General features: G+C 55.5%; 1 protein-coding gene across 7 annotated transcripts; it reads right to left on the bottom strand.

The window, feature by feature from the left end:
• Nucleotides 1-11,883, bottom strand: LRRC71 (leucine rich repeat containing 71). Of its 7 annotated transcripts, none has more exons than XM_070467532.1 (16): nt 11,543-11,883; nt 7,818-7,967; nt 7,404-7,529; nt 7,232-7,307; nt 6,920-6,997; nt 5,052-5,120; nt 4,669-4,828; nt 4,500-4,583; nt 4,317-4,406; nt 3,493-3,639; nt 3,199-3,292; nt 2,785-2,873; nt 1,216-1,257; nt 1,026-1,140; nt 543-664; nt 1-295 (listed from the first exon to the last, which is right to left on the bottom strand). In XM_070467532.1, the coding sequence occupies exons 1-16, from the start codon at nt 11,703-11,705 to the stop codon at nt 176-178; spliced, it is 1,725 nt and encodes a 574-aa protein (XP_070323633.1). In that variant the 5' UTR covers nt 11,706-11,883; the 3' UTR covers nt 1-175. The 7 variants fall into 7 exon arrangements, with proteins under 7 accessions (XP_070323633.1, XP_070323634.1, XP_070323637.1 ...); XM_070467533.1 differs by having other exon boundaries at nt 1,026-1,137; nt 11,543-11,882; XM_070467536.1 differs by lacking the exon at nt 5,052-5,120.
• Between the last annotated feature and the right edge of the window lie 1,021 nt (nt 11,884-12,904).

Raw genomic sequence — 12,904 nt, 5'->3', positions numbered from 1 at the left:
TAAAGTCCAAATATTCTGAATAGTTCTGGGACAAAGCTTTCAGACAAACTCGAGAAAAGAAGTACAGCAATAGGCTTTGTTAATGATCTGAGCTTCCCCCAGGGAGGTCCAGCCCACACGTGGAAAGGAGGTACTTCCATGGCCCAGAGTCTCTGGGAAAAGCAGGGGGCAGGGGCTAGGTGCAAGAAGCCACGGGCTCCTCCTCTTTGTGCTTGGATTTATTGATGGGGTCCCTTGGCAGCATCAGCTCCTGGATCATAGTGTACGCAGGACATTGTGGGGAGAAGCAGTTTTTCTGGAAGAAGAAAAGGCACGCTGATAGCTAACAAAAGCAATGAAGATGAATCACCCGAGGAAAAATCATCTCCTAGGACAAGGTGGGTTAGGGGCTGGGGGGGCACGGGGAAAAAGGCAAAAAGGAGCCTGACTGCCGATCTCACAGCGAGAGGAATGAAGGCTGTGTTGTGATGAAAGGACAGGGAATCTAGAGGGCCTGCCTTGAAAATGGAGAGAGAGAGCAGGAGAGATTGAAGGGGACTCACCGCCAGGGACAGCCACAGCAGCCCCACGGGGCCCTTGCATGCGCTCTTGGATTTGGTGAACTGCGCCTGGTACTGCACCACGGTGAGGAAGGCCTCCAGCCCCACCTCTGTGATGCGGTTTCCTGGTGGAAGTAGACGACGAGGTGGCCTCTGAGCGCCAACCACCGCCTTGCCGACACCCCACTAGCCCCTTGCTCCTCCAGCTCACTCTCCCGGACTAACGCCCAACCTGGTCCTTCACCCCAACCCTCCTTTTTGTCTCACTTCCCTCAGTCTTTCATCTTGCTCCTCTCTGCTCTCTAATTGCCTGACCCAGAGCCCAAACCCACCCCCGTCCCAAAGCCCCATGCAAGAGGGCCTTCACATGCCGCCCAACCACTGGAGAACCAGGTTCTGCTCCATGGAGCGGCATGCAGGCGACCCTGTGGCCGCCTGGGACCCAGCTAGCCTGCTGAGGGAAGCAGGGGGCACTGGCAAACGTACGGAGAAGATTGAGGTGCAAGAGGACCTTGTTCCCAGGCATGAAAACTTTGCCATCGCGGTGCTCCACAGGCTCCAGGAGAGGGTTGACCATCTCAGTAGCTTCCCCAACCAGCTGCTAAGGCAGAATACTAATTGCAGCAGAGGAGAGGGGAGCTGGTCAACAGGCCATTCATTCATTCATTCAACATACATGTTTTGAGGGCCGGTTATAGTCCAGGCTTTGTCCCGAGTGCTGGAGATACAAAGATAAATTAAGCCCATACCCTCAAGAAGCAGCTCTGTGTGGGGAAGCCAGAGTTGAAACTAATGCAGTATGGTGTTGGAGATGACAGAGGGAAGCAGAACTGGGGGGGGGCCACAGGGGTGGGACAGCTAGCCTGGCTTGGGAGCAGTCTATCCTGGAGGAGATGGCCTGGGAGCTGGCATCTTGGTAGTGTGTGGTCCTTATCAGATGGGGGAAGTGCCAACAGGTGCAGAGGTGTGAAATAGTGTTGGCATTCAAATTCAGTATTTCCTAACAGGGAGAGCAATGAGGACGAGGGACTGCAGGGAGATGATGCTGAAGGCAGGATGAGAGGAAAATGCAATTATCCTGGGGAGAAACAGCAGCCTGGGTCAAGGCTGAGGCAGGGACCAAAAACGCACTGAGAGGCAAGCCTTGCTCACTTTCTCCACCTGACTTCCCCCTTTTGTAAGATGATCTTGGGTCCTAGAGAAGACTCCCAGGGGAGGGGCCGGTCCCTGCCTAGGGTGGGGAGGTCTTGGAACACAGGCATACCTTGGAGATGTGGGTTCGGTTCCAATAAAGTGGCTTCCCAGTGCATATAAAAGTTATGTTTATATTACAGTCTAAATGTGCAATGGCATTATGTCTTTAAAAAGCAAGGTATATGCCTTAATTTTAAAATACTCTTGCTTAAAAAAAAAAAAAAAGGCTAACCATCATCTGAGCCTTTAGAGAATCAGGGTAATAATATCAAAGATCACTGATGACCATAACAACTAATAATAATGAGAAAACTTGAAATACTGAGAGAAGTATCAAAATGTAGCCCAGAAACACAAAGTGAGCAAGGACTGTTGGGGGAAAAAAAAACAATAGCACCAAAAGACTTGCTTAATGCAGGGTTGCCACAAACCTTCAATTTGTTTAAAAAAAAAAAAAAAATGCAGTATCTGAATCGCAGTGAAGCAAAGCACAATGCCCCGATGTATGACTGTGTAAGTGCACACAGCCCTTGGGCAGCTGACTTCACTGTGGGGGGCGGGCGCTACAGAGTCAGCAGTCCAGGAAGGTTTTCAAAGCAAGGGACAAGTTGGTCCACGTTGAAAGAGAAAAGGGAGGCTGCAAGGGCAAAGGGGAGAGGGTCTCAAGGTGCTGCGCACAGGGTGAGGGCAATACCCCGACTAGGAGAACAGCCTGCCTCCCCGGGGAGCTGCTGGCAGGGCCAAAGAACGTGCTCTCTTCCCTCTGCAAATGTACAAGCTGTGGGTGTGGTGGAGATGAACAGACGGCATTTTGGGAAGCAGATTGAGTTGAGGCAAGGATAAAAAACAGGGCTCCTAATAGAAGGGGAGGGGGCTCTGAGCTCTGTGATCCCCTGCAAGCCCAGGCTGGGATAGGAAGCAGGCAGGACGGAGGGCATAATGCCAGGTGAAGTGGCTGCTGCCACAGTACAGGACTGGAGACTCCATCCCACGGGGGGCTGGGCGCCTGGACCCCAGGGACGTGCTCCCCACCCCACTTCTCCCAGCCTACCTCAGACTCCATGAGGATGCTGCGCTTCTCTTTGCTCCCAGTCTTGGCCCCCTTTCCCTTGCTTAGTTTCTGCTCAGGGATGGTTACCTCTGGAGTGGGAAGAGGAGCCAGAATGCACAGGGCAGACCTCTGACACCACCCAGTTTCCCCAGAGAGAAAGGCCGGGGCAAGGAAGGGGTCTCCTCACACTGTGGGTTTGGGTGCAGTAGAAATAGAGCTGGAGGGGGATTCCTCCTCTGAGAGCGGAGCCACAGGGGTCCGGCCCAGGGAAACAGTGTGGAGCACAGTGAGTGGGGCTGGCTGGGGTTTCCAACAGCATCCACAAGAAGACTAGCTCAGGGCAGGCTCCTCATCCTGCCCGGGGCTCCTCCTTAGTCCACGCCAAGCGACCTGCAGGCGGGTGCCAGCACTTACTCCCCTTGCCTGCCTTTGCGGAGTCTTCTTTCTTAGGGGTTCCTTGTGTAGGTGACTGCCCAGGCCCTGACTTCTCCTCTTTCTTCACCACTTCCTATGGGGGATGTAAGAAGAGAGATGAGAGTCCTACCTCCCTGGGGGATGGGAAGCAGATGTGAGAAGAGGCAGCACTAGGACCCTGGGCCTGAGATGGACCTTCAAAGGCCTTCCAGCCTCCACCCCACTTGTTTAGCAAGGAAGCTTCCTCCCCTATTCCTCCAGCGCCCAAGACTCTGCTGCCCCCAGCACACCTACCCCCGACTTCTCCTTTTTCTTGCCCAGACCCTTGGGTGTCTTCACTGTCTGCATCTTGTCCTTCTCCACCAATGCAAAACTGCTGACCCCCATCAGCTGATTCTTGTCACGCTCTGTTTTGGAGTCACCGTGCCGAGAGGTGGAAGGCTATGCTCACAAATGGGAGGGGATGGAAGAGGAAGAAGCCAGTGCCCCTTCCCTAGTGAGGGGTGAGGGGAAACCCTGTGCTTGGGTGGCAGTCAGGCTGGCAGCACCCCCATCCCAACCTCTCCGCCTAAATGCTACCATCATTTGTTTGGGACTCTCACGGGGCATTTTGGGAAGAAATAGCAGAGGGATCCAGGGATGAGCGTGGGGGTGGGAGGGTGAGGGGGGTAGGAAAGGCATTTCGACTAATAGAGGGAGAAAACTGTAGCTAACATTTTAAACTAAGTGCCTGGCACTTTTCCAAGTGCATTAGCTGAATCAACTCATTTAATCCTCTCAACAATCCTATGAGGTAGACACAGTTATCCCCATTTTACAGATGAGGAAACTGAGCCCTGAGAGGTTCAGTCACACGCCCAAGGTCCCAAGCTGTTTTGTGGATGAGCCAGATTCCAAGTCCCTGCGGTCTATAAATCTATCCTTTCTCTTAACCAACACACACTGCCGTAAGCGGAGTGACTCTGCGGTTGGAGATCAAACTTTTGTTAGATGTGTGCTGAGGTCAGAGAGAAAAACGGTCACAACACTGGGAGAGAAGACGGATTAGGACACGTCCAGGCGTCTGAAAGCGCCGACCTGGGAAGCGGTTCAGCTCTCCGGCTCGGGGCGCTCCTCACCGATCGCGAGCGCTCCTGCGAACCTTTCTCCAGCAGGAGGCGCCGGCGCTCCACCACCTCGATATGTGTCAGCTCGAAGGGGCGCAGGACCTGGGGCAAGGTGGCACCTCGCCATCAGCCGTCCGGGGAGCAGGGACTGGGAGCGGGTGTCTCTCCCCGGCGCCGCCCATCCCGCACACCCACCTCAGCCAGCTTCAGGGCGCCCTTGTCCTGGATGCGGTTGTGGGCCAGGGACAGCCAGAGCAGGGAGCGATTGAGCCGGAGGCCCTGCGGGGGCGGGGAGGGACAGTGAGCCAGCCGGCTGGCCCCGGGCGCCGCAGCTCGCGCGGGACCCTGCCCGCTGCGCACGCACATCCGCGATGTAGCCCGCGCCCTCGTCCCCGATGTGGTTGAAGCCCAGGTTAAGCGAGACCAGGGTCCGGTTGCAGCTGTGCAGCGTGGACAGAGCCTGGCCCAGGAGCCGTGCCCCGTGGTCGTCGATGTTGTTGTTCCGCAGAGACAAGTGCGCGATCCTGGGCAACGGGAGGGAGAAGGCGGGTCACGGGAAACCTGGGATCCTGAGCGGTTCTGGTAACCTCGGAAAACTTGCGGGCGTGAGGAGGGCCGTTCAGGTCTGAGGGTGGAGGAATTGAGGGTCCTTGGGGAAGTGCTAGAGGGACAAGGCAGAGTGGGAACCAAGGATGACTTGGAGTGGGGGACGACCCAGAGAAAGGGCGTGAGGGAAAGGAGTCTCACGTGCTGTCTGCTGCCATGAGCTTGTGGTAGGACTGCTCCGGCAGCGGGTTCCCCTCCAGAGACACCTTCCTGAGGGTGGGGGAGAGCTGAGACCCAAGAGGCACCACTGAGGCCAGGTGAGGGGAGGGGACAAAGAGGGAGGGTGGGGCTCCGGCCAGCAGCTAGGGAACATGCCCCACCCCCCAACTCCTGACCCAGGAAATTATCTGTGACCCTTCTCCAGACTAGAAATCCAGAAGTGTGCCATGTGAAGGGGTTACTCTCCAGAGTTAGTGACGGGAGCCTCTAAGATGGTACAGGAGCCTCTCAGATGACCCCAGTGGTCCCCACTTCTTGGTATCCATGCCCCAGTGTAATCCTCTCCCCTTGAGTGTGGCTGGACCTACTGACTCACTTCTAATGAATAAGCAAAGGGCAAAGTGATGAGAGGTCACTTTCAAGTTTAGGTTACAGAAAGGCTGTGGTTTCCAACTAGGGAGCTCTCTGGTACTAGCTGCTGGGTGGTGAGAGCACCCAGATGACCTAGGGAAAGGCTCACAAGTGGAGGCACTGCAGCCAATCAGCTGCCATGTAAGTGAGCTTGGCTGCCGATGCTCCACCACCACCACCCCACACCCCCCAAAATGAGGCAACCCCAGCCAACAGCCTTACTGCAACCCCACCGAGACCCTGAGCCAAAGGTGCCAGCTAACCTACACCTGGATCTAACTCACAGAAACTGTGAGATAATAAGCGTCTGTTGTTTTAAGCCACTAGAATTTGCACTAACTTGTTACACAGCAAGTTACCCAATACATGACCCCGCCACAGGACAGTGGCTTCTCCAATAGTATTGACAGGTTGGAGGTCTTTTTCCAAGTCACAACAAACATGGAACTAATGGCTATAAACTTCTCTGTTAAAAAAATTTCTCCCATGGAAAAAAAAAAATTTCTTTCATGCTATCTGCCAGCATTTCAGCCTGGCTCATCTAGCATCTGAACCTAATTGCATTTATTTTTTATTATTTTATTATGTTGACCTGACTTATTTTTACATATTAAGATGAATTCAATAGTTGTTTTTTTTTTTTTTTCCCTTGCTGGCTAAATTGTTTCTAATTACCCTGATAGAATGACCAAAGAGCTCCAGCTGAAGGAGACAAAAGCCCTGCCCTCAAGAAGCATCCCTTCCACCTATGGAAGACAAGTGGGGAGGCCAGCCAGTGATGATGGGAGGGTCTGTAAAGCAGAAGTCAAGGGTGCTAGGGGAGCCTCAATAAAGAGCAGCCAAATCAGCTGTGTTCTTTCTACAACAACCACGCCTGTAGTCATTACTTCACACTTTGCTCTGACTCCCTCCTATTCAGGAATGCCCCTTCTGGTTCCCCACCTGGCCTCATCCTACTCCTCCTTCAAGGCTCAGCTTAGTACCGCCTCCTCCAGGCAGCCTTCCATGTCTCCCATAAAACATCCACCACTACAGTCCCCACACTGCCCTGCAATATTCCTTGCTATGCCCTTTTCCCTCCCTCACAGGACTGCTAGTTCCTGTAGGAGAACCAGTCCTGGTTCAGCGTCAGAGCCCAGGCAGTGAGGAACCAGGGAGAGAGTGGATGGTGGCAGGACTGATGGACAGGAGATGAAATAAGGCCCCAAAGATAGGCTCTTTAGGTGCTGGTGTAGACAGAAAAGGGGACCCCACTGCTTGTCAGATGGGAACTTCAAAACCCCCACAGACACTAGCAGCACCCGCTTTCCATAGGGATGCCAGCCCAGGCCACAGGAGCTGGAACTTGTCCCCCTTGTTCCCAAACTGCTCCCTTCGAACCATCCAGCCAGCCTGTCTACCCAGGTCTCCTCCCCGCTTGCCTGTTCCCCTCTGCTGACCTGAGCGTGGATGAGCAGAGAGGCAGGAGGGCGATGAAGGTAGTCAGGGTCTTATCAGTCAGCCCCACCTTCCACAAGCTGGAAACGGTGGGAAGCACAGAATCGCAGCTGGAGCATCACCTCCTTCCCATTTGTCCTCCCCAGCCACCCGTGATACCCCAGCCACACCCTTCCTCATTGCCGGCTTCCCCCAACTCCCCAGGGTCTTCCATGCCGCTTCCGTTCTATCTTCCAGGCCTCTAGGAGCCTGCCGCCCTCACTGGCCTCCTGACCCTCCCCCAGCCCCGGTCCCCTATCCCCATGTCCCCTCACTTGATGGCCTGCAGCTGGCTGAGGGAGGGCAGACACTTCGAGAAGATACCCAGGATCCGCTCCTCAACCTTCCAACCTGCGGAAGGGAGAGAAGGAAGGCACCTCGGGCCGGAGGGGAAAGGTGGGGTGGGGGACGGCGGGTGGGAGGGGCAGTGCGCAGAGGAGGCCTCACCGCGAATGTAGATTTCCTTCACCGACTTGTCCTCGGGCTCCAGCTCCACCTGGATGGTGGGCCGGAAGTACACGTATTTGCTCTCCAGGCTGTTGAGGCTGCAGGACCCCGACAGCCGCTGATCATCTGGAAGGCAGGGAGGGGTGCGAGGAGCCGGGGAAGGAGGGAGAGGACAGAGGCACAGCCCCGGGCCCCACGATCCGGCCAACCTAAGGAGGCCAGAGAGGGCGGGACAGCCCCCACGGAGAGACAAGAGAGCCCCCGCAACAATCCCCCACACGCGCCTCCCCACTCAGCCCCCTCAGTTACACGCACAATGCCCTGCGTCCCCGCCATTCCGCCCGCCGTGCGATGGGAGGCTGGGGATGGACGCGGCGGCCCTGGCAGACCACCCTGGCGGCTCCAGTCACTCACCTACTGTGGGCTTTTCCGACGTAGAGGCCGAGGGGGCGAAGGCCGTCTGCGGGCGGGGGCGGGTGACCACTTTGGGGAAGTCGGTGTAGCCACACCGCGTGCAGAGCTCAGCGAAATCCACCTCGAGGATGCCCGTGCACTGGTACTCCTCTGCAGGGGCGGGGACGAGAGTGGGCGGGGAGGGCCGAGCCGCGCGGAGCTCGCCGGCTGGAGCCCAAGGCCGCCACCAGAGGGCAGCCGAGACCAGAGGACGCCTCACCCGGCCCCGCGTCCCCTGCTGCCTGGGATCCGCGCCCAGCGCCGCGTTCCCACGCTCGCCTGCGCGGGGCTTCTGGCTTCGGGGCGGCCAGGAGCCCCTCCATAGAGGCAGACGTCGTTACGGCCATTCTTAACATGTAAGATGCGTTGTAGAGACCGACACTGAAAACGCTTTACGGGAAAAGTGGGAAATCAAGGCCTGGAAGAAGAGGGCCTACACGGCTTGGAATGTCGACAAGGCGGGCGCCTGTTTTCTGTGCCGGCTCCTCCACCCACCCCGTGGGTCAAGGCCGCTTCCACTCCAGCTCTCCCTGCGGTTGGGGGGAGGGGACCGCTGCCTCCTGAGCCCGGCCACCTCCCCTGTTCCTTCCTTGCGGGGACTGCCCAGGGTCACACGAGGAAAGAAGGCCCAGGCCTGATGTGAGAAAAGGAAGGAACCCACAAGGATCCCTCCATCTCCCCACCCCACTCCCCCAGCCCTACTCCCCCGACCTGACGCGTAGACTGAGGCCAAGCAGGGCGGTAGGCTTTATTTATTTAAGAAACATGGATAGAGCCCCTACTCCTGACCCACACTGTTCTAAGTGCTTTGGAAATCTTAACTCATTCAGGAGTTGCAGTAATTCAGGCAGATGCCCAGCACTTCCCATCCTGAGGGGTCTGCAGGCCTGAAGTGTCTGAGTACCCAAAGATGCCTGCTCTTCCCTGCTCCTACATGGGCCTCCCAGCAAGAAGTGGTTCCTTGAGATGGGAAGGGGTGTCCCAGAAAAGGGGAGACTCTGGAGGCAGAGGGTAGCCTTGATGCTGGCCTGCGGGGAAGCCTGGAGACCCCGCAGGAACAGCACCCAGGCCACAGACTGCAGGGGCCGTGCCCAGAGAAGAGAATTCCTGCAGCTGACAGAGGGGATGCTGCCCACAGGGTGTGGGCCACTGGGAGATTGTGTGCTCAGCCCCTTGTGCAGCTGACTCCTGCATGGGGCCTGCTTTCCCAGGCTCTTCTCTCTGCTGGGAGAACCCCTCCATCCTTCCTCGCTTCACTCACACCATCTTCTCTAAACAGAGACTCTCAAACTTTAACATCTTGTCTGTAAGAATCATCAGGAAAGCCTGTTAAGAATTTCCTGAGCCCCATCCCTCCTGAATTCTGATCCCATAGTCTAAGCAGAGTCCATGAATTTGCATTTCCAACAAGCTCACTGTGTGTGTCCAACTCTTTGTGACCCTGTGGACTGTAGCTCGCTAGGCTCCTCTGTCCATGGGGATTCTCCAGGCAAAGGTACTGGAGTGGGTTGTCATACCCTCCTTCAGGGGATCTTCCTGACCCAGGGATTGAACCCACATCTTCTATGTCTCCTGCATTGGCAGGTGGATATTTTACCCACTGAGCCACCCAGGAAGTCCTAACAAGTTCACAGATGATGCCAAAGATGGGCCAAGGAGGGCACCTGAGAACCCCGTTCTAGAACAGCATGCCCCCAATGATGGAAATATTCTACATCTGGGCTTTAGCTAGCAGCCACTCAGTGGGCAGCACAGCCCTGAAAGGGCCTTGCTCCTACTTTCCTCCCCTCTCACACTCCCTCCTCACACTCACTATGACCTTATCTCATAGCTTCTTGAAGCCACCAGATGGGATTTTCTCTAAATCGGTAAACCTTTCTACATCGGCCTTCACTCATCACCCTATTTGAACCCTGCCACAGGGCACCTGCTGAAGCTTCTGTGACCATGTGGCCTTGTCCCGTTATCACTCTCTTTCTGATCTCTCTGGCTCCTCTGTCAGCTCCTCCTCCTCTGAGATCCCTGAGGCTGGGTTCTGAGCTCCACTCCCTCCCTCCCCAGGGGAATCTCTTTTATCCCCAGGGTTTAAATGCACCCAAACATCAGCGGCTCCCAATTCACATCTCCCGACCTGACATCATCTCACTGCTCCAGACCCTTCCATCCAGCTGCTCAGCCAACATCAGCCCTTGGAAATCTCTCACATGCTCTTCCTTCATTCATGCCTGTCTCCATGGATGGCCCTTTAACCCATCCCACGTCCAATACAGAAACAGGGAATCATTCTTGCTACCTCCCTCACTTCCCCTCCCCCCACCATCCACTACTTCACCAACTTTTTCTACCATGGAAGTATTTTTCCAAGAAGCCTAACCCAGCTCCCTCATTACCTTCCTCCAGCTACAACTGTCCCTCACCTGGGCTATTAAAATGCCTCATAACTCATCTCCCTGCCCCCATCCTCTCTCTCTGCTACTCCATTTCCCACACAGCAGCCAGAGTGGGGTGTGTGTGTGTGTGTGTGTGTGTGTGTGTGTGTGTGTGTGTGAGATGTAGCTGGGTTCATATCTATAGGAGATTCTAAACTGTCTTGTTTTTCCTTCGAGAAAATGCTCTTTCTCTAGCTCCTATAGCTCCGCTCCCACAGCCACTGGCACTGACAAGGAGATGGCACCTGACCAAGGTCTGATATCAGAGCGTTTTCTCCAAGTTGTTTTTCTGTGAGACCAGAGATCACAAGCTCCTGTCTGTCTTCAATGCAAAGCTGGTGGTTTGAATCAAGAAGGCTTCCAATCAATTCCCCTTTGTGGATAGTTTGGGTTGGGGTTCTGTCACTTGCAACATAAAAAGCCACACTCATATGCATACTTTTCCAATGATGTTCGTTTCCTAGAGAATGTAATTTCCATTCCAGCTGGACTGTGTCCATCTCATTCTGTCTCTATCGGACCTGGCTACAGAGCAGACATCAAAAAAGTAATTGTTGGAATAAGTGAATATCTATAAAACTCAAAGTCACTCTTGGCAGTGCCCCTGCATCTTCCCATCACTCCCTGGACCCTCTTCTGTCATACAAATTAGCACATCTTATTCTATTTGTCAGCATCCCAAACCAGTGTGGGTTCTTTAAGATCAAGTTCAATACAAACATCTGACAAGCTGAGTTGTAGGAACTGTTCTGGGACTGAAACTGTGATTCATATCCCAGGATGGAGGAGGGCACTTGGAATGGGTGTGCAATGTATGTTTGTTGAGTAAACAAGTGAATTTGCAGTTTATAAAAATACTTACTTTCTCACCATCAACTCCATTGTGCCTCCTCACAATAGGCAGGGCAGGACTCCATAGTACAGAGAAGAGACAAGCCTATTAACACGTGAACACCCAATAATATGACCACTTACAACACTCTTACCACGTGCCAGGAGCTATTTACATTCACATACCGAACTTCCGCCGGTGGAATCCGTTTCCACACAGCACTCTTTAGCACTAGAAATTCTATTATTATTTGCTAATATATATTTGCTAGTATTTGCTAGTATATTATTACTACCTCGCCCGCTAGTGCCCGACCCAACGACGACGCCCCATCCAATCTGGCTGATCCGAGGGACGAGTGGCTGGTGGGAGTGCGTGGGGCCGAAACCTAGAGGCCTAACCCCCCAACCCTGTCACCAACCTACCAGGGTTTTTGGGCTCCTCCTCTCCCACCGGCGGCAGGACGGTCGCCGGCTTCTCCTTAGCCCCGCGATCCCCCTTCCTGGTCACTGCACCCGATGATTTCTGGATCCCAGGACGCGGGGCCCTGGGTGAGGTCGCGGGTGGTGCGCTTGCCTCGCCCGACATGCCTCTGCCGTCCGCAGCGACTCTGAGGACCCTCACGGGGACGAGGAGGCAGGACCAGACTCTGTGGGGCTTGCCCTGGAGGTGGCTGAATCAAGGGTCTCTACTTCCGCCGGCACCAGCCGGACCCGCCTGCGGTGGCGTCGCCTCCGCGTCCCTCTCCACGACAACCGCGCGAGGTGGGCCGGCCCGCGGGCAAAGGGCAACCGCGGAGCGCACGCGAGGCCGCCAGGGGGCACCACAGAGTCACTAGCAGGAGGCGGGGCCCGGAGGGCGGAGCCACGGAGGAGGACGCCCTGCAAGGGTGGAGTCAGGGCAGAGTGGGCCCGACTGGGCGGCAGGGGGTCACAGGAGCAGAGCAGCCCGGCAGGGCCGGACCCCGAGGACCCAGTAAGAAAGGAGAAGAACCTGGGCGGGGCCGTGGAGGAAGGAGACGAGTGGATCCCGCACGGGACCCGGCCGGACCAAAGGAGGGGGCGGGGCTAGGGTGAGATCGGGGCGGAGAGGTGGGGCTGGGGAGGCGGGCTGGAAACCATCCAAAGCCATCTGCGAAAGTGAGCTCGGGGAAGCCGGGCGTCAGCTCAGTGTATCAGGGATCATGGCTGTCGGAGGAACCTAGGAAAGAGTCCGGGCAGGGACAGATCGTCTCCGGGGTCCGCCCTCCTCTCCTCTAAGGAGAGGGCCCCTGGTGGAAGAGTCCCAGAGAGACCCGCAGAATTGGCGAGTTGGCGTGGCTCTTGATTTGTAATCTCGACCCCATATATTTATAGCTTCCTGGAGGTCTGGGGACTTAGTTGATCGACTGAGTTAAAGAGGCGGGTCACGCTTCCTAGAAAGTTGGATTCAAAGTCCTCAGGTAGCCTAGACCCTGCTGGGCCCCCGGCTGAGTATACCCTCTCCCTGTCCCCTCTGCTCTCCTGCCCACTCCATTCCATCCCCCTCCCCCTCCCCCACTCCCAGACCTTCCCACCTTTGAGCCTTTGTGCTGTTCCCCTGTAGAGATTCTACCCTTTGGGAAAGGCTTCGACCTGCCCAGGCTTGTAGCTCTCAGAGCAGCAATTTGCCCATCTATCTTAGCATTTGCCAGTATTTACCATTGGTACCTTTAACTCACTCAGCCACTCAGCCTTTGGGGGAACATTTATTGAGTGCCTACTATGTGCCGAGGGGAACCAATGTTCAACATAAACACGGGATTCCTG

The sequence above is a fragment of the Odocoileus virginianus genome, chromosome 5, assembly GCF_023699985.2.
Source record: "Odocoileus virginianus isolate 20LAN1187 ecotype Illinois chromosome 5, Ovbor_1.2, whole genome shotgun sequence".
NCBI classification, from domain to species: Eukaryota; Metazoa; Chordata; class Mammalia; order Artiodactyla; family Cervidae; genus Odocoileus; species Odocoileus virginianus.
This window is presented reverse-complemented; position numbering and strand designations above follow the sequence as displayed.

Coding starts and splice junctions, on each gene's coding strand:
- LRRC71 (XM_070467532.1), bottom strand. CDS start 11,705: ATGTCGGGCGAGGCAAGCGCACCACCCGCGACCTCACCCAGGGCCCCG. Junction 3,640..4,316: donor CGCAGGAGCGCTCGCGATCG/GTGAGGAGCGCC, acceptor TTGTGAGCATAG/CCTTCCACCTCTCGGCACGG. Junction 296..542: donor TGCTGTGGCTGTCCCTGGCG/GTGAGTCCCCTT, acceptor TTCTTCTTCCAG/AAAAACTGCTTCTCCCCACA.